We start from the raw sequence: 19264 nt of genomic DNA, 5'->3' as shown, positions 1-19264 counted from the left end.
GAGACCCTCCGAGGTGGTTGCCATATTGTCCGCATGGTCGCCTTCTCCATTTTGGCCCTGTCCGCCGTCTCGGTCCGTGCACACAAATTACTTGTGCGCACAACGTCGCACGCTCAAGTACCATGCGCACAAGATACGCGCTTAACACGCGCATACTGTGCCGGGCGCATAACTGCGATTTGTACGCACACCAGCGCGCCCATAATCTACGTGCACATCTTTGCACCGGAGTGCATAACAGGTTTTACGTGCCTACATCCATGGCACCACCGGAAAAGGAGCTCAAGTCTCAGGGCCTCTGCCCAGCATGAAGAGGCCAATGCCCTGTGTATCCAGTGCGAGGAGGCCCTGGGGAATCCAGCCGGGACTGGGTTCTGGCTCCTCAATAAGTACCCCGGATCTAGCGAACCCCAGCGGGACCCTCCCTCAAACGGGACCCCCCAGGGACACAGCGCCTCCTGGCTTGGACCCAGCGTCTATCTCCTGGGTGGAATTCTTCAAAGGCCTGCACACCTTCGTTCACATGCAGACGGAGCCTCCGATAACACGGCCACAGCCTCCACCAGAGGACCTTTAGGCCCAGAGAAGTGAATCCACTGCCCAGACGCCTCACCTACAGGGACACGGACAACTCTGAGGAGGACTCAGAGCCCCTGGAGGAGGGGGAACTCCCTGGGACAGAGCCTCACCGGACCATGAGGCACTTCTTCACAAAGGATGAGCTTCCAGACCTGGTCACCCACAGCCTGAAGGAGCTTGCTATCCCGGGCACAAGTGCCTCGGGGGAACCTAAGACGAATCCCCTGCTAGAGGGACTCCGTCAGACCTCTCGCCATTTCCCTCTTTTACAAGCCGTCCAACAGCTTAATTGACCTGGAATGGATTGCCCCAGAGTCTACATTCAAAGGGGGAAGGGCTCTGGCAGCCATTTACCCTCTGGACCCGGCAGCCAAAGACCTTCTGACATGCCCTAAAGTGGATGCCATGGTCTGCGTGGCCTCGAAGTGCACTACCCTCCCAGTGGAGGGAGGTGCAGCACTCAAAGATGCGCAAGACAGACGTCTGGAATCCATCCTCACAGTCCTTTGACGTCTCCGCCATGTTCCTACAGATAGCGGCCTGCTGCGCCGTGGTGACATGTGCCTACCTATCACAGACCAGGAGCAACACTCCTGGGGGAAGCCATAGAACCAGCAGTATCATTCCTCGTGGATGCTGCTTCCGATCTGGTGCGCACCGCAGCTAGAGGTGTGTCATCAGCCGTGGCAGCCAGGAGGCAAGTCTGGCTCCGAAGCTGGTCTGCTGACTAGTCTTCCAAAATGACTCTCAAGGATGCCCTTCAAGGGATCCCTCCTGTTCGGAAGCGAACTAGAGAAACTTGCTAACAAATGGGACGAGTCCCCACTTGCTAACAAATGGGGCGAGTCCCCACTGCCGCAGCTATCGGAGGACAGGAATAAGAGAAACCAGCGACCCTTCCCCGATCTTCCAGGGGCAGAGGTTCACAGCGCTTCAACCTATACAGAAAACACTTATCAAGCACCTCGTCCTACAGGCAGTTAATCAACTTGATTAACTTTATAACTTGGTTATTCAAATTAATCAGTCACACGTATATCCGCAATGCTTTTCGAGGAGAATACTGGAGAACAGCACTTCTGCTGGGGTATATGTACTAGGGCTGATGTCAGATTGAAATCTGCTCCGTCTCCAGCTGCTGTCCTGAGTCAATCTGTCTACACGAAGGAAAATGAAATTATCAGTTAAGTAAGTTCTCCATATTCAGTTATGGTGTGGTGTAGTGACATTGTCTATTTTTGTGTCAAAAATGACACAAAAATAAAAATCTGTTCTGTTAGGGTTTTTGCAGCCTTTTCTCAGGCAAGTGTCATGGAGTCCTCTGGTTAGCTTGCATTGAATCACTTTTCTAGATATTAAGGTGATGGACATTACCTAGACTGGCCCATTCTTTTCTTTCCAGAGGTGTACCAGCTGTGAAGATAATGCTGTGGCTACCAGTTATTGTATTGAATGCACAGAGTGGCTCTGTGAAACTTGCGTGGAGGCCCACCAGAGAGTGAAATATACCAAGGACCACACAGTGAGAATCACAGGTAAGACTTGGCTCCTTCTCCCCTTTCTAGATACTACCATTCTTTATCCCTACTAGAGTGGAGTGTTAAAATAGAAATCTAGCTATAGATATATTCTTCCACATCAGGGTGCATTAGAATGTTGTCAGAGGAGAAAAGGGGATTTGGGGTCTTTTGGGTTCTAATCCTGCATCTTCAGGGTTGAAATGTTTTCCTTTTCATCTGGGCAAGCCAGTCCACACCAGTAGGTTTGTGCACTCCAACCAGCAGGTGGAGATGGGAGTGCGATTTGCTAATGTCCTTTTTCTGAACATATCCAGATCAGTCCAGAAAAGTGGGTTGTGCATTCCCACCAGCAGGTGGGGTCAGAGAACAATTAGAACTTTGGGCACTGCTACATAGCGAGGGGGCCACCTGCAGTCCCTCAGTATTTCTGACTCCAGCGGGTGGTACAGATGCACACCTGCAGTCTTTAGTTATATTTTTTACTTAGCTTGAATTAAATTTTTTTTTGTTTACGGTTGCTTCCTGAGGTGTTAGGTACCTTTGTGGGCCATCTCTCAGTAGAAGCCGGATATCTGGGGAATTGGATATTCCTGTCAGGGTTTCGCCCGCCACAGTTTGGTGTCTGACGACCAGGGGCTCCTGGCTACTCACCACTGTCTCTGCTACAGCTGCTCCCTTGGTGCTAACCTTTAAAAAGGGGAGAGAGCAGCTTTTAAACAAGAACAAAGGGGAAAGCAGACAGTCGCTCAGCAGCGCATGGTTCATAGAGAGGTATCTTCAAAGGATACTAATGATGCATTAGAATTAGGGCATCCCAACAGTGAGGTTCCATTAATAAGAAAAGTAGTCCAAGTGCCTGTAACTAAAAACTCACCTGAGCTAAAAAAAATTCTAACTTATCCCTATCAATTAAAAAGCAGAATGAAAATACAAACAAAAAACAAGTCTAAGAAGTAAGATGGGATAATTAGAATGTATAGCAGTGAATGATGACATAGATTTAATTGGCATCTCAGAGACATGGTGAAAGGTGGACAACCAATGGGACAGTGCTATACTGGGGTACAAATTATATTGCAATGACAGAGCAGCGCCCGGGAGGCGGTGTAGCGCTTTATGTCTAGGATGGCATAGAGTCCAACAGGATAAACATCCTACATGAGACTAAATGCAAAATTGAATCTTTATGGGTAGAAATCCCTTGGGTGTCGGGGAAGACTATAGCGATAGGAGTATACTACTGTCCACCTGGTCAAGATGGTGAGACGGGACAGTGAAATGCTAAGAGAAATTAGGGAAGCTAACCAAATTGGTAGTGTGGTAATAATGGGAGACTTCAATTACCCCAATATTGACTGGGTAAATGTATCATTTGGACACGCTAGAGGGATAATGTTCCTGGATGGAATAAATGATAGCTTTATGGAGCAATTGGTTCAGGAACAGACGAGAGGGAGCAATTTTAGATCTAATTCTCAGTGGAGCACAGGATTTGGTGAGAGGTAACAGTGGTGGGGCTGCTTGGCAATAGTGATCATAATATGATCAAATTTGAATTAATGACTGGAAGAGGAACAGTATGCAGATCCACGGCTCTTGTGCTAAACTTTCAAAAGGGAAACTTTGATAAAATGAGAAAAATAGTTAGAAAAAAACTGAAAGGAGCAGCTACAAAAATAAAGTGTGCAAGATGCGTGGTCATTGTTAAAAAAAAAAAAAAAAAAAAACCATTCTAGAAGCACAGTCCAGATGTATTCCACACATTAAGAAAGGTGGAAAGAAGGCAAAACGATTACCGGCATGGTTAAAAGGGGAGGTGAAAGAAGCTATTTTAGCCAAAAGATCTTCATTCAAAAATTGGAAGAAGGATCCAACAGAAGAAAATAGGATAATGCATAAATGTTGGCAAGTTAAATGTAAGACATTGATAAGACAGGCTAAGAGAGAATTTGAAAAGAAGTTGTCCGTAGAGGCAAAAACTCACAGTAAAAACTTTAAAATATATCTGAAGCAGAAAGCCTGTGAGGGAGTCAGTTGGACCGTTAGATGATCAAGGGGTTAAAGGGGCACTTAGTGAAGATAAAGGCCATTGCGGAAAGATTAAATGATTTCTTAGCTTCGGTGTTTACTGAAGAGGATGTTGGGGAGGTACCTGTACTGGAGAAGGTTTTCATGGGTAATGATTCAGAGGGATTGAATCAAATCATGGTGAACCTAGAAAATGTGGTAGAGCTGATTGACAAACTGAAGAGTAGTAAATCACCTGGACCGGATGGTATACACCCCAGAGTTCTGAAGGAACTAAAAAATGACATTTCAGACCTATTAGAAAAAATTTGTAACTTATCATTAAAATCATCCATTGTAGCTGAAGACTGGAGGATAGCAAATGTAACCCCAATATTTAAAAAGGGTTCCCTGTACGTACCTGGATCAGTCCAGACCGTGGGTTAAGCCTACTTTCCAGCAGGTGGAGACAGACTAAAACTGGAAGGGTATCCTATATGAGGACAGCCTATCCTGTAACCCTTCAGTATTTGTCTCCAGCAGGTGATCAGCTCACCCTTTGATCTCCTGAATTAGGCTAGTCAGCCTTCTCTTCCTTTCTTTGGATCAAGCAAGTACTTATTTCTTAGGATCTTGATTGGCTTTCTCTCTGTAAAAAAAATATAGGAGTTTTTCTTTTTTCTGTGCCGGAGACGGTCCTGTCTCCTGGCTCTTGCCGGACTCAGGGGGGCTTCGCCCCTTGTGCGGAGCATAGCCCGAGTCCGTGAGTGCTTCCAGGTGTGGGGAACGAGGCTGGTGGCCAGTTCTGGTCTCCCCACCCTCTGGCTGCCTAGGGAGGGGCTCTGCTCAGCCTGCCTGGTGAGGAAGGCCCCCTCCTCGGCAGGACAGGCAAATTTAGCCCGGGGATTGAATCCCCAGTGCATGGCCAGGCCGTTCCCGGGTCGGCAAAGCCTGGGAATGGCGGCCATCTTGGGTTTTTCTGCAGCTCCCATTTTTTCTTCGGATTTTGTCCTCTTCCTGCACAAATCTTATTTAGCTAGGCTGCAGGAAGAGGAAGGTCCCTCTCCTGGGTTGCTTCGGGTTCAGGTGGTCCCGGAGATGGCAGCCCCCCCCCCCCCCCCCCCCCCCCCCCCCCGATGGCCCCGGTTCTTCTGGATCCTGACCTCACGTCTGATTCAGCGAGCACCCTCCCGTTCCTGGAGGGGAACGATCCCAGGGTCCTCCGCATGTTTCAAAGGGAGGAGTTGGAGCCCCTCATCCCCTTTGTCCTCCAGGAATTTGGGCTGGAGGGGGCCCCCTGCAGATACCCTTACGGCCTCCTTGCCCAAAAATATGGACCCGGTCCTGGCGGGACTCAGGGCTCAGGCAGGTGCTTTTCCATTTCATCCCATGCGTAAGCTGCTGCTCCTGCGTGAATGGGAGGCTCCCGAAGCGGGACTCCGGGTGGGGCGTGCTATGGACAAGTTCTACCCCCTCCCGGAGGAACGTTTGGAAATGTTGAAAATTCCCGCTGTGGACTCCTCGGTCTCCGCGGTCACCAAGCACACCACGATCCCTGTGGAGGGATCGATGGCTTTGAAGGACGGACAGGACCGCAAGCTCGAGGCACAAATGAAATGCATCTTTGAAGTCCTGGCTCTGGGGGTGCGACTATCTGCAGCAATCTCATGCTGCGGGCAGGTCTCAGGTGGGTTCAACAATTACTCTGCACCCAGGACCTCCCATCTGCAGAGGGCGGTGCAGGCCGAATGTCTGGAAGCAGTCATCGCATATGGGGCTGATGCGCTCTACGACCTCTTCCGCGTCCAGGTGAAGGCGATGGCCTCGGCAGTGTCCGCTAGATGACTCCTGGTTGCGCAATCGGTCGGCTGACCCGTCCTCCAAGGTGCGGCTAAGCACTTTGCCCTTCAAAGGTAAGTTGTTTTTCGGAGAGGACCTTGAAAAGCTTATTGATTCCTTGGAGGAAAATAAGGTTCATAAGCTTCTGGAGGACTGTCCGAAACAATCACGCTGCTTTACTTTACTCCCTCCCGTCCTCGTTTCCGGGGACAGAGATGGCATACACCACGCGGACGGGGTGGCTCCTCCAGGGGTTATTCTTCTCTGTCGCAGCCCTTTCATGGGCGTCGCTCCTTTTGCGAGGGCCAGCCCACGTGCTCCGCCCCTAAGCCTGCCACACAATGAAGTTCAGTCCCGTTTCTGGGCGGCCGCCTTTCCCTTTTTTTCGAGGAATGGGCCAAATCACGTCGGACCAGTAGGTCCTCGACATTGTCCAAGACAGTTACGCCTTAGAGCTTGTTCGCGATCTATCGGATCTCTTTCTATTCTCTCCATGCAGGCATCTCAAACGGGAAGCGGTAGAGCAAACCCTCGCCAGACTACTGATTCTGGGCGCAGTGGTCCCGGTTCCGGAAAAGGAGCTTAGTTCAGGCCAGTATTCTATTTACTTCGTGGTTCCCAAGAAGGACGGGGCTTTTCGGCCGATCTTAGACCTCAGAAGGGTCAACCAGGCCCTCAAGATCCCACATTTTCGCATAGAAGCCTTGCGAGCGGTCATCGTGGCGGTTCGCCCTGGAGAGTTCCTTGCCTTGCTCGTTTGACAGAGGCGTACTTCCATATCCCGATTCACCGCGATTACCAGAAGTATCTTCGCTTCCACATCCTCAACCGGGATTTCCAGTTTCGGGCACTGCCTTTCCGACTCGTGACCGCGCCTCACACCTTCATCAAGGTCATGGTGGTGGTGGCGGCCCTTCGCCGGGAAGGTATCCTAGTACACCCTTATCTGGACGACTGGCTTGTACGGGCCAAGTAGGAGGCTCTTTGCAAACAGGCGGTGGATCAGGTATGAGCCCTCCTCGCGTCTCTCGGGTGGATAGTGAATTTTTCCAAGAGCAATCTTCAGCCCTCCCAGGAGTTAGAGTTCCTGGGAGCCCACTTAGACACTTGTGTGGGCAAGGTCTTCTTGCCTCGTGCCTGAGCCTTCAAGTTGATCAACCAGATTCGGAATCTCATTTCACTGCCTCTTCCAACGGCCTGGGACTACTTGCAGGTCTTAGGGTCCATGGCTTCCACCATCGACCTAGTCCCCTGGGCCTTGGCTCATATGCGACCGTTACAGAAAGCTTTGCTATCCCGTTGGCAGCCGGTGTCGGAACAGTTCCACATAGTCCTCCCTCTTTCGGCCTCTACCGTCGCTGACTTGCAGTGGTGGCTTTCGCTTCCCCATCTTCTCTGGGGAATGCCCCTTCAAGCTCCTCAGTGGATGATAGTAACCACGGACGCCAGTCTCTCAGGCTGGGGTGCGGTCTGTCTGTCCCGGTCCACACAAGGGATCTTGTCGCAGATTCAGACTCGCTGGCACATCAATCGGTTGGAGGCCTGGGCGGTTCGTCTGGCTCTGCAGGAGTTCCTGCCTTCATACGCGGCAAGGCAGTGAGAGTGCTGTCCAACAATTCCACCACAGTGTTTTACATCAATCGTCAGGGGGGCACTCGCAGTCGCCTGGTGGCCCTAGAAGCCAGCCGTCTCTTCGCCTGGGCAGAATGCCTGGCGGCCTCCCACATCGCAGGCAAGGAGAATGTCCAGGCCGATTTTCTCAGTCGCCAATCGCTCGATCCGGGAGAGTGGGAACTCCGGACGCCGCCTTGGATCTGATTGTCGGCAGGTGGGGTCCCCCTCACCTAGACTTAATGGCGACCATTCGCAATGCCAAGGCCAATCAGTTCTTCAGCCACTGGAGGGAGCACGGCTCGGAGGGCATGGATGCTCTGGCTCTCCCTTGGCCCATGGACATCCTTCTGTACGTGTTTCCTCCGTGGCCTCTGGTGGGGAAAAATTCTCAGAAGAATAGAACTCCAGAGGGCCAGTGGTTCTGGTGGCACCCGAATGGCCTCTCAGGCCATGGTTCGCGGATCTTGTCATCCTGGCGACGGACGGACCTCTGCGGCTAGGCCATCTTCCTCTTCTACTTCGGCAGGGGCCCATATTTTTCGACCAGGCCGATCATTTTTGTCTAGCGGCCTGGCTTTTGAACGGCGACACCTGAGGCGTAAGGGCTACAAGGAGGAGGTTATCTCCACCTTGCTTCGAGCCCGGAAGCAGTCGACTTCTCTAGCCTACGTGCGTGTTTGGAAGGTCTTTGAGACTGTTTGTTTGTGAGGAGTCTGGTGTCTCAGTGCGCTCCGCCCCGGTCTCGTTGGTCCTTTCCTTTCTTCAGAAGGGTCTCTCCAAGGGCCTCTCCTTCAGGTCCCTGCACGTGCAAGTTTCGGCTCTCTCCTCGGACGGGTCGAGGGTCATCCTTTAGCGGGCCATCTGGATGTGATTCGGTTCTTGAAGGGAGTCAAACACCTGTGTCCGCCCTCTTGCAATACTTGCCCGTCGGAGTCTTAATCTGGTCCTCTGGGCCCTCTGTTCTGCTCCGTTCGGCTATGGTAAAGGACCTCATGCTCAAGGCAATTTTCCTTGTTTCTATCGCCTCCGCTCGGCGGGTCTCTGAGATTCAAGCATTGTCCTGTCGGGAACCTTTTTTGCGCTTCTCCGATTCAGGTGTTTCTCTCAAGACTGTGCCCTCCTTGCTGAAGGTTGTGTTCACCTTCCATGTCAACCAGTCGGTAGAGCTACCAGTGTTTTTCTCCGGAGGAGATTGCAGGTACCGCTGGAGGCAACCTTCGTAAACTGGGTGTCAAACGAGTTCTCCTCAGGTATCTTCAGGTCACCAATGACTTTTGGGTCTCGGACCATCATTTTGTCCTCTGGAGTGGTCCCAATTGGGGCAAACCGTCTTCTAAGACCACTATTGCACGATGGTTGAAGAAGGCCATTGCCTCGGCTTATCTCTGCCAAGGTCGGGTGATTCCGGAGGGCCTAAAGGCTCATTCGCTACGTTCTCAGGCTACTTCCTGGGCGGAGAGCCAATCTGTCTCTCTGCAAGAGATTTGCAGGGCCACCACATGGACGTCCCTGCATACTTTGCTCGACACTACCGTCTGGATGTGCAAGCGCCAGTTTTTGATTCCTTTGGGCGGCAAGTGCTTCGAGCGGGACTGTGTCCCACCCAGGATAGGGAAGGTTTGGTACATCCCACGGTCTGGATTGCTCCGGGTACGTACAGGGAAAAGAAAAATAGTTCTTACCTGTTAATTTTCGTTCCTGTAGTACCACGGATCAGTCCAGACGCCCTTCCCTGTTTATCTTTCTTTTCTGTCCTCTCGAAGCTTGTTCTTGCAGATTCGCAGATTTGGATACTTCCTTCTTAGCAAGAATACTGAGCAATTACACCGGAAGCCTTGGTGGTTAAAGTGCCAAGTATATGCAAGAGCTGTTAGTCATACCATGTTTCTTACATTGTTCTACAGTTGCTCCACTTGAGCTTTATGGTTACTTGCTTGATCCTATTCTGGTTTTGTTGTTTTCTGCTTTGACAATGGTTATACTGAAGGGTTACAGGATAGGCTCCGTCCTCATATAGGATACCCTTTCAGTTTGTCTCCACCTGCTGGAAAGGAGGCTCAGCCCACGGTCTGGACTGATCCGTGGTACTACAGGAACGAAAATTAACAGGTAAGAACTAATTTTTCTCTCCAGAGGCGATCTGGGAAACTACAGACCGGTTAGCCTGACTTCAGTGCCAGGAAAATAGTGGAAAGTGTTCTAAACATCAAAATCACAGAACATATAGAAAAACATGGTTTAATAGAACAAAGCCAGCATGGCTTTACCCAAGGCAAGTCTTGCCTCACAAATCTGCTTCACTTTTTTGAAGGAGTTAATAAACATGTGGATAAAGGTGAACCGGTAGATATAGTATACTTGGATTTTCAGAAGGCGTTTGACAAAGTTCCTCATGAGAGGCTTCTAGGAAAAGTAAAAAGTCATGGGATAGGTGGCGATGTCCTTTCATGGATTGCAAACTGGCTAAAAGAGGAAACAGAGTAGGATTAAATGGGCAATTTTCTCAGTGGAAGGAGTGGGCAGTGGAGTGCCTCGGGGATCTGTATTGGGACCCTTACTTTTCAATCTACCTTATAAATGGGCCATGACCGGTCCGCAAATGCGCAGTAGAGCGCAGCTCTACTGTGCATGTGCGGGCAAGGACGTCTGTCTCAGCCAGCGTCAGAAAAAAAAAAACATGGCGTCGGGTGGCGGTGGCAGCGGGCGGCGGCGAATGACGAGGAGCGGCGGCGGCCAGTAGGGAGGGAGGGACTGAGAGGGAGAATGAGGGAGAGGTGAGACAGGGATGTGAGTAAGTGGAAGGGTAAGAAGTTGTGGAGCAGAGAAACAGGGAGTGGAGGAGGGCTGAGGGAGAGGGGATGGGATTGAGAGAGGGTGGGGAGTGACTGAGGGGAGGGAGGTGAGAGTGAGGGGAAGGAGGCAGTGGGAGACAGAGTGAGTAAGACTGAGGGGTGGGAAGGGGGTGAGTGACTGAGGGGAAGGGGGAATGAGGGAGAAAAAGTGTAGGAGGGTGCTGTGTTCGAAAATGGACCGAAAACAAAAATGTAATGTAGCCCGTTGTGACGGGCTTAACGGCTTGTATGTTTATAAATGATCCGGAAAGAAATACAAGAATCAAATTTGCAGATACAACATTGTTCAGAGTAGTTAAATCACAAGCGGGTTGTGATAAATTGCAGGAAGACCTTGTGAGACTGGAAAATTGGGCATCAAAATGGCAGATGAAATTTAATGTGGATAAGTGCAAGGTGATGCATATAGGGAAAAATAACCCATGCTATAATTACACAATGTTGGGTTCCATATTAGGTGCTACTACCCAAGAAAGAGATCTAGGCGTCATAGTGGATAATACTTTGAAATCGTCGGTTCAGTGTGCTGCAGCAGTCAAAAAATCAAACAGAATGTTGGGAATTATTAGAAAGGGAATGGTGAATAAAACGGAAAATGTCATAATGCCTCTATATCGCTCCATGGTGAGACCGCACCTTTGAATACTGTGTACAATTCTGGTCGCCGCATCTCAAAAAAGATAATTGCAATGGAGAAGGTACAGAGCGGGGCAACCAAAATAAGGGGCATGGAACAGCTCCCCTGTGAGAAAAGGCTGAAGAGGTTAGGGCTGTTCAGCTTGGAGAAGACAGCTGAGGGGGGATATGATAGAGGTGTTTAAAATCATGAGAGGTCTAGAACGGGTAGATGTGAATATGTTTACTCTTTCGGATAATAGGCAAGGGGGCATTCCATGAAGGTAGCACATGGCACATTTAAAACTAATTGGAGAAAGTTCTTTTATACTCAAAGCACAATTAAACTCTTGAATTTGTTGCCAGAGGATGTGGTTGGTGCAGTTAGTGTAGCTGGGTTCAAAAAAGGTTTGGATAAGTTCTTGGAGGAGAAGTCCATTACCTGCTATTAATCAAATTTACTTAGGTAATAGCCATTGCTATTTATTGCATTGGTAGCATGGGATCTTCTTAGTGTTTGGGTAATTGCCAGGTTCTTATGGCCTGGTTTGGCCTCTATTGGAAACAGGATGCTGGGCTTGATGGACCCTTGGTCTGACTCAGTATGGCATATTCTTTTTAAAAAAAAAAAAAAATTTTTTTTTTTAAATTGTGCACAGGCCAGGGATAAGGGACTGTGTCTGGCTGCATTGTGTGTTGGGGACCAAGGTGCTGCTATTTTTGAGTCTGCCAGAGTGCTGTGGCAGGAAAAGCACAAGGCAGGAACCATGTGGAGTGCAATAATATGGCTGAGGTGCATGCAGGCAAGAGATGGTGTTGGAAGAACAGCGTGGGAAAAAGCTGTACATCTGCTCTGCCAGTCATGAGGGTGATTAGCCCCAAATGTGTAGAGGCTCAAGGGGATGTGTCTGCAGGGGAATTTGTCCCTCTAGGGACTTCATGAACTACAGTGTGACCATAGCTCTTCCTGGGGGGAGGTGATGAGTCTTTCCTGATGCACCCCCTGCCAATTCCCATGGAAGTTATATCAGAAGGGGCTTTCCCTACTAAGGCAATGGATCTTTGCACTGTGTCATGTGTAGAAATTTTTTTTAAAGGACTGCAGGCCTTTTGTAAAGGGTAGGAAGGGCCTGGGATTTCACCCTGGGTCTAAAGCTTTTACTTACCAAGAACAATCCACATTAGTGTATTGGATTTCTCAGTCTGTTTCTACTTTCTTGAAGCTTTTATCAGTGAAGATCAGAATCCCCTGGTCACTTATTTGTTTGCCACTGTTAAAAACAGGATACTGGGCTTGAGGTCTGACCCAGTATGGCAGTTTCTTTTGTTCTTATGTCCTTTTTGCACCAGAGGGGAGTGAAACCAATTGTCTTTTAAATGCTGGGAAAGCTGGTTGAGGTGTGAGCAAAATTTTAACCTGAGCTGTTTTTTGCTTTTCTTTTTCAGGTGCCTCAAAATCAAAGGAGGGAGAGCGTTCGGTTTTCTGTCCACTCCACAAGCATGAACCCTTGCTGCTGTTCTGTGACACATGTGATACGCTGACATGCCGGGACTGCCAGCTGCAAGCACACAAGGATCACCAGTAAGCTTGCGCTGCATGCTGCCACCATCATATTATACTTGAACAGTGTGTCTAGGAACATCTTTCTGTGCTGTACCTACATCAGTGACCTCCTCCCAAATAGCATGTCCAAGAATGTGTATACCCATATAAGCATTCTGTCCCCTTACAGTTGAGCAATCTGGTCAGCCATGTGTATTCTAGGTAAATTATTTTAAACAACTTTTATTTTTATTCTGGTTTTCATATGGTAGACTGGAAGTATCATGGGTGGGGTAGTTACACACATCTTGATGAGAGAACATGGTTATTTTGCAGTCTGTGCACACTGAACTGAGTCATGGCTGCTACTCTGCATGTTTCAGATATCAATTCCTGGATGATGCAGTGAGGAATCAGAGGAAAATACTGGCAGCTCTGGTGAAGCGCTTGGGGGAGAAGCACACCACTCTACAGAAGACGACAAAGGATGTTCGAGCCTCGTATGTAAATTGGAGGGTGCTAGATTCCCTACTTTCCGGGGAACATGCAGTAGGAGTGAATTTGGTTGATTGTACTTGGGCTGTACTGGTTTTCATGGGGAATGAAGAGGTGATGGTTAAAGTTAAACACTGATGTGGTTGGTGTGTCCCATTTTTTCACTTCAGATGAGAGGAACATAAAATGCCCCATCTGTGTGACCATTGATGTAGAGTTATAGAAGGGGAATGATCGCTCTCCAGGTGTGAATAAAGAAAGTTGAGGAGTGAAGGAACCAGTGTAGTCATTTGTAATGGTTGAGCTTTAATTGAAAGTCCTTTAACAGTAAGAACATCTCTAGTGTTTGGGTAGTGTAGTTGAACATCAGCTCTGTTTCTTGATGGTAGTCTTTACTTTGTGTGTTGCTGGCTTCCTTTGCAGAATCCGTCAGGTGGCAGAGGTGCAGAAGAAAGTGCAGGTGGATATTAAGATGGCTATTCTGCAGATCATGAAGGAACTGAACAAACGTGGCAAGCTGCTTGTGAACGATGTCCAAGTAAGTTCTTTGCATGCTTCTGAACTGATCAACACCACCCTCCAGGCACTCTAAGAATGTTTTCTGTGACTGCACTCATTGCTAGCTCTTAAGATGTGGGTGTTTAACTTCACAGAAAGTAACTGAGGGACAGCAAGAAAAATTGGAAAGGCAGCACTGGGCCATGACCAAACTCCAGCGACACCAGGAACACATTCTCCGCTTCGCCTCATGGGCCCTAGAAAGTGACAATAATACAGCTCTGCTGCTTTCAAAGAAGCTGGTGAGTCCTTTCAAATACCTCTTAGCCCTTTGATTGCAATGCACAAAACCAGGGGACACTCACAGATGTGAAGTCATGGACAAAGCAAGTTAGTAGCTGCTGCAATCTTCTGGTGCTTTTGGGACCTTCGTCCTTAGGCAAAGTACGGGATATGTTTTTTTTTTTCCTTCAGCTACTCATCCATTTTCCTTCTTGACTATTCAGATCTACTTCCAGCTGCACCGTGCTCTGAAGATGATTGTAGACCCGGTTGAAGCCCTAGGGGATATAAAGTTTCAGTGGGACTCTGATGTCTGGACAAAGCATGCAGAGAGCTTTGGTGAGTGACAAGTGGATCTTGGAAGAAATGGCAAGTTAGGTTATAAGAGGATGCTTAAAAGGCATTGCAGTGACTTGGCTACCACTGTTAATTCTGGTAGATGTCAAGCAGTTTGGAAAATGGAAATCGTATGGAATATTTTAGAAGTTTTTGTTCAGATGGTGAAAAGTAGAGTAAAATTTGGTAGTTTTCCAGCATTAAACAAATTACATGAAAATAAGAAGTGGTCTTTAGCACCACAAGGCAAGGCTTTCTTCAAGGTTTCTGAATTGCTGAGACTGCATTGCCTGAGAAAAATGACACTCATGTGGGCCATTCACTTGGTGCGCCAGAATTAGATGAGAATGTTTTGAGAGAATTTAGATACATGCCTCCCTCAGTCGAACACCGTCATTGCCAGAGAGGAATTAATTTTTTCCTAGCGTATAGCCAGATGGACTCAGGACCAATGGGTTATGTGCTCCCTTGCTAGCAGATGGGAGACTGAGTCAGATTTCAAAGCTGACGTCACCCTAGATATACCCCTGCAGTGACCTCAGTATCTCTTGTCTCCTAGCAGATGCGGACACTATCCCACACACTAGCTCAGTGTTAGCGAAATTGCAGAGAAGAAATTTTTTACCTTTAACAAGGATCGAGCCCTGCTCTCCTGCATTGATACCTAAGGGTCCCTTCCCCAGTTGAGAATTCCTGAGGTGATTGTCGATATCCCTCAGAGGTGAGCCTTGGTCCGGTAGCTGGCTCCCGGCATGGAATTAGCTGCTAGAGCAACTGAAAGGCAGCGGGTGCATAACCACGTGCGGTGGTGAAGGTTAAGCTCTCTCCCCCCCCCCACAGCTGGAGACCACTCCTGTAAGCAGGAAACGAACTTAAGGTCTCCGGTCTCTGGGGCTCGGAGTGCGTACAGACTCAGTTTTTCATCGGGTGAGCTAAAAGGGAGCACTGATTGGGTTGAGCAGCCTTGGAGACCCTCTGCGCCATCTTCCCTCCTCGGCTGTTTGTACGCGTGGGGCAGGCCCAACTAGCGCGCCGCTAACATAGCTGCACGCAAACCTACATGCGCGCATAACAGCATGCATATCGAAGCACATTACCTGTGCTTCTATACACAGAGGCAACGGCACTGGCGGCAAAGAAGCTCAGAAGGCACTCCCTTTGCACAGCCTGAACTGGAGTCCTGCCTGTGTCTTCATTGCGAAGAAGCGATTGAACCTGCCGCAGCCTTCCTGACGGATGCAAGCTCAGACCTGGTGCGTACCTCAGCCAGAGGAATAGCCTCGGTAGTGGCGGCCAGAAGGCAGTTATGGTTGCGGAACTGGTCTGCAGACACGACTTCTAAGGTGAATCTCACAAGAGAATACCCTTTAAGGGATCTCTCCTGTTCGAAAGCGAATTAGAGAAGTTAGCCAGCAAGTGGGGAGAATCTCCAGTGCCTCGGCTACCGGAAGACGGGGAAAAGATCCCAGCGCCCTCCCTCAGAAGAACTAGGGGGCAGAGGCTCCCAACGCTTTCAGCCCTACAGGAACTCGTTCAAAGTACCTCGTCCCTCCAGAAGGTTCCAGTCCTTTCGTTATTGACAAACCAATAGAGGAACAGGTCCGGGGGCAGGCTCGAACCGAGCTCCCCAATGAGAATGGGCCGACCCAGCCACAGGAAAAGGAAATAGGGGGTCTACTTTCCCTCTTCTACCAACAATGGGTCGAAATCATGTCTGACAAATGGGTACTAAACATCATTCGAGAAGGTTACTCTCTGGAGTTTCGCAGCATCCCTCGGGACAAATTTATATCACATCACCCTGCCATTCCCACATCAAGAGACTGGCAGTGGAATCCACTCTGACAAGACTACTCAACCTGAAGGCTATAACTCCGTTCCCTGTACGTACCCAGATCAGGCCAGACAATAGGTTGAGCCTCCTGTCCAGCAGATGGATGCATGCATACGTACCCATCCACCTTTTGTATTGGCGCTACCTCTTTCCAGATGGGTTCTTCCCACTTCCAGTACAACATACTCTCATTTGGCCTTTTATCAGCCCCAGGAATCTTTACGAAGTGCCTTGTAGTGGCAGCTCATCTGTCACCAGGGAATATATCTTCCCATACTTGGATGATTGACTCATCACAAGACTGCTCTGTTCTTGAGCTCAGTGGTAAGCCACCTGCGCAGTATTTCAGATCAACTTCAAGAAATCGAGCATGGAGCCCCACTCAGTCTCAAGTTCATCGGGGCCTGGATAAACCCCTTGCAGGAAAGGGCATGCCTGCTTTACAGTCGAATCAGTGCCATGATGTCACCCATCTGCAATCTGCTCTCTTCTTTACACTTGTCTGCTAGAAGGTCCCTGTAGTTGTTACATGGCAGTGGCCATCCATGTGATCCCGCTGACCCATCTTTATTCTCTACCTCTAGTGGGGTCTAATTATCAGTCGGATCAACTAACTGCTTTTGTCTCCAGTTCAAATAAAAGTGACTGAAATGGAAGTTGCGATGGTGGCTAAGCCCTAAATTTCCAAGAAAAGCCCTGCTTTGCTCACTCCCTGTCAAGTGGTACTGGCAACAGCTGCCTCATGCAAAGGGTGGGAAGCACACAGACTGTTAGAACGCAAGACATTGTGGCATTTTAAGAAAGCTATCAGAGTGATCAAGTAGAGTGGAGAGCAATCTAATACGCACGTTCAACTTTCACGAATCTCTTTTGGGGAAAAGAGCATCCTGATTCAAACTAACCAGGTTGCCATGTTTTACGTCATCAAGCAAGGAGGAATGGGCTCTTGGCCTCGGCCAGGAAGTCCTAAAACTCTAGAAATGGGCAGAAAGAAATTGAGCTTTTCTACATGCCACCTATCTGCCAGGCATCTCCAACGCTTCCGCAGTTCTTCAACTAGATGAATGAACCATACCGCAATCAGTGGCTGACATACTTCAGCTTATGGGGGTCTACCGTCAGTGGACCTATTTGCATTACACAATACTAAATCAATTTTGCTCCGTTCTGATAAGCGACCTCTGCCTAGCTCAGGATGCTGTCATCCTCGATTGGGAACAAAGCCTCGCGTATGGTTTTTCCGTCATTACTATGTATTGCTGAAGGTATTTGTGTATATAGCTTTATATCTTGCAGTTTCGAAGTCCTGTTGGGCTTCTTGTTTGGGGACTGCTGCTGTCTCTCTGTCCCTGTGGACCCGTCTGGTTAATGGGGGTTTGGGGAGAAGTTTTGTTATGAGATTGTTATAGAAATATTATTTGGCTGAGGTAAGTATGCATCCCTATATAGGGTGATACAGCAAACCAGATGTTCCCTGTACGTACCCGGATCAGTCCAGACTCCTGGATTTTGCCCCCCCTCTAGCAGGTGGAGACAGAAGTTTACAAACCAAAACTCCCGCCCAGGCATACTGTTGGCAACGGGAGAGGCCCGTATTGTGTGTGTCTCCTCAACTTTGTCAGACTGATCCGCTGTATTTTTCCTGTTATCGACGACACAGGTTCTCTTCCCATTTGGGGGGGATTTTCTAGGCCGGTGTCACTGTTAGTTTTTTGCTTTTTTGTCGGAATTATGGTTGGTTGCAAATGTTTGGTTGAATTTTTTTCTGCTTTGACATTAAGTAAATACTGCCAGACTGTAGGTGGCACCAGCCTAGATATAGGTGGAGTTTTGGTTTGTAAACTTCTGTCTCCATCTGCTAGAGGGGGGGGCCAAAACCCAGGAGTCTGGACTGATCCGTGGTGGTACAGGAACGAAAACTATCAGGTAAGAACCAATTTTCTTTTCCTCCATCTGCCAGTAGGAGAATATAACCCATTTGTCTGGACTGGTCTGGCAGGACTCAAGGAAAGGAAATTAGCAGGTAAAACTAAATTTCATATTATATAGTCTTGTTAGAGAAAAAAATGCCCATAGATGAGGAAATCTGGTTGAGATCACGTTATTAACTTTCCTCTGCCCTTTTAATAGGTAAAATAGTTTTGGAGAAAGCAGGTGTTCTCCAGAATCTCTCTGGCTCATCCGCTCTCCAGTCTGCCTCAAGCTTTCCGTCCATGAACCAGAAGTCACAGAATATGAACTCCACAGCTTTGGGTGCCAAGACCCCTACCACCATCCCTCAGGTATTTGCACCTCTTATCAGTGTTAACCCAATGGAACAAAACCAGCCCAGGGCTGCTATTCCCCATAACCTGGAATTCCCTGCTGGTACAGCAGTCCTGCCATTGCCAGCCACTTTATTCAGCCCATGCATTTGGTGCAGAAAGGTAGCATTCTACAGATGAACCAGTTACCCATCGTGGGGCATCTGATGTTCTCTCCACAGGTTAATGGTGACCAGGCGGGTCCTTGGACATTTCTCTTACTGACTGCCAAGGGAGGAGCAGCAGCAGCAGCACACTCACTTGACCATAGGACATGCTGTGTCCATTTGTCCTATTCATTGTTCTTACAATAGGGAAAATATCTGAAGTTGAGCATAGTTGCTGCCTTAACCAGTTGGGAGGGGGAAAAATAAACTGGTTTTGCCCAAGTAAATCTGAATTATTTAAAAATGCTCAGCTTGCTTGTGGTGAGGGAATGCTCTAGGTACTGAAAAATTGTATTCAATTCCATGCATGCCTATTTGTTAATCAGTTCTGTTTTCCATGCTTTTCTTAGTTAAACACTTTTGTTATAAGTTCTATCCATTCCGGGCAGTGCACACTTATATACCTTTTTTTTTTTGTTGTTTTGTTTTTGCAGGCCATGGATTTCACAGAGAGCTCCAGCCTTTCCTTTGGGGGTAAGTCTGTTTTCTCCATGGTCAAGCAGGACCAATCCAACCACACCAAGTGAATGTCACTGGACAGCACACACAGTATTCTAGAGCTCAAAGGCCTAGAAGTCTTTCTGAGCATGTGTGAGAATTCCTGCGCAGCTCTTGCTACGCTAGCCTCCTCAGTCCTTTCTTCCACCAAAGCAAGAAAAAAAATGTGCGCATACTCAATTGCTGCTGTGTGGTATTTTTGTTAGAATTTTTTTTTTTTTTTTTTTGTTAAGCTGCTGCCTTATTTCTTAACTAAAACAATGTTCCCTGTACGTACCCGGA

General features: G+C 48.4%; 1 protein-coding gene across 1 annotated transcript in view; it reads left to right on the top strand.

Annotated features, from left to right (window-relative positions):
- The window catches only part of TRIM28 (tripartite motif containing 28), a 68861-nt gene that overhangs the window by 17659 nt on the left and 31938 nt on the right, over positions 1-19264 (top strand). The window contains exons 3-10 of the mRNA XM_029584606.1: positions 1982-2114; positions 12473-12608; positions 12953-13069; positions 13488-13602; positions 13718-13864; positions 14069-14183; positions 18145-18296; positions 18919-18958. Coding sequence (XP_029440466.1) covers positions 1982-2114; positions 12473-12608; positions 12953-13069; positions 13488-13602; positions 13718-13864; positions 14069-14183; positions 18145-18296; positions 18919-18958 — 955 coding nt within the window. The remainder of the gene's footprint in view (positions 1-1981; positions 2115-12472; positions 12609-12952; positions 13070-13487; positions 13603-13717; positions 13865-14068; positions 14184-18144; positions 18297-18918; positions 18959-19264) is intronic.

The sequence above is a fragment of the Rhinatrema bivittatum genome, chromosome 19 (assembly GCF_901001135.1).
Source record: "Rhinatrema bivittatum chromosome 19, aRhiBiv1.1, whole genome shotgun sequence".
Classification (NCBI taxonomy): domain Eukaryota; kingdom Metazoa; phylum Chordata; class Amphibia; order Gymnophiona; family Rhinatrematidae; genus Rhinatrema; species Rhinatrema bivittatum.
Note: the sequence above shows the minus strand (reverse complement) of the source record. Positions and strands in the feature narration are given on the sequence as shown.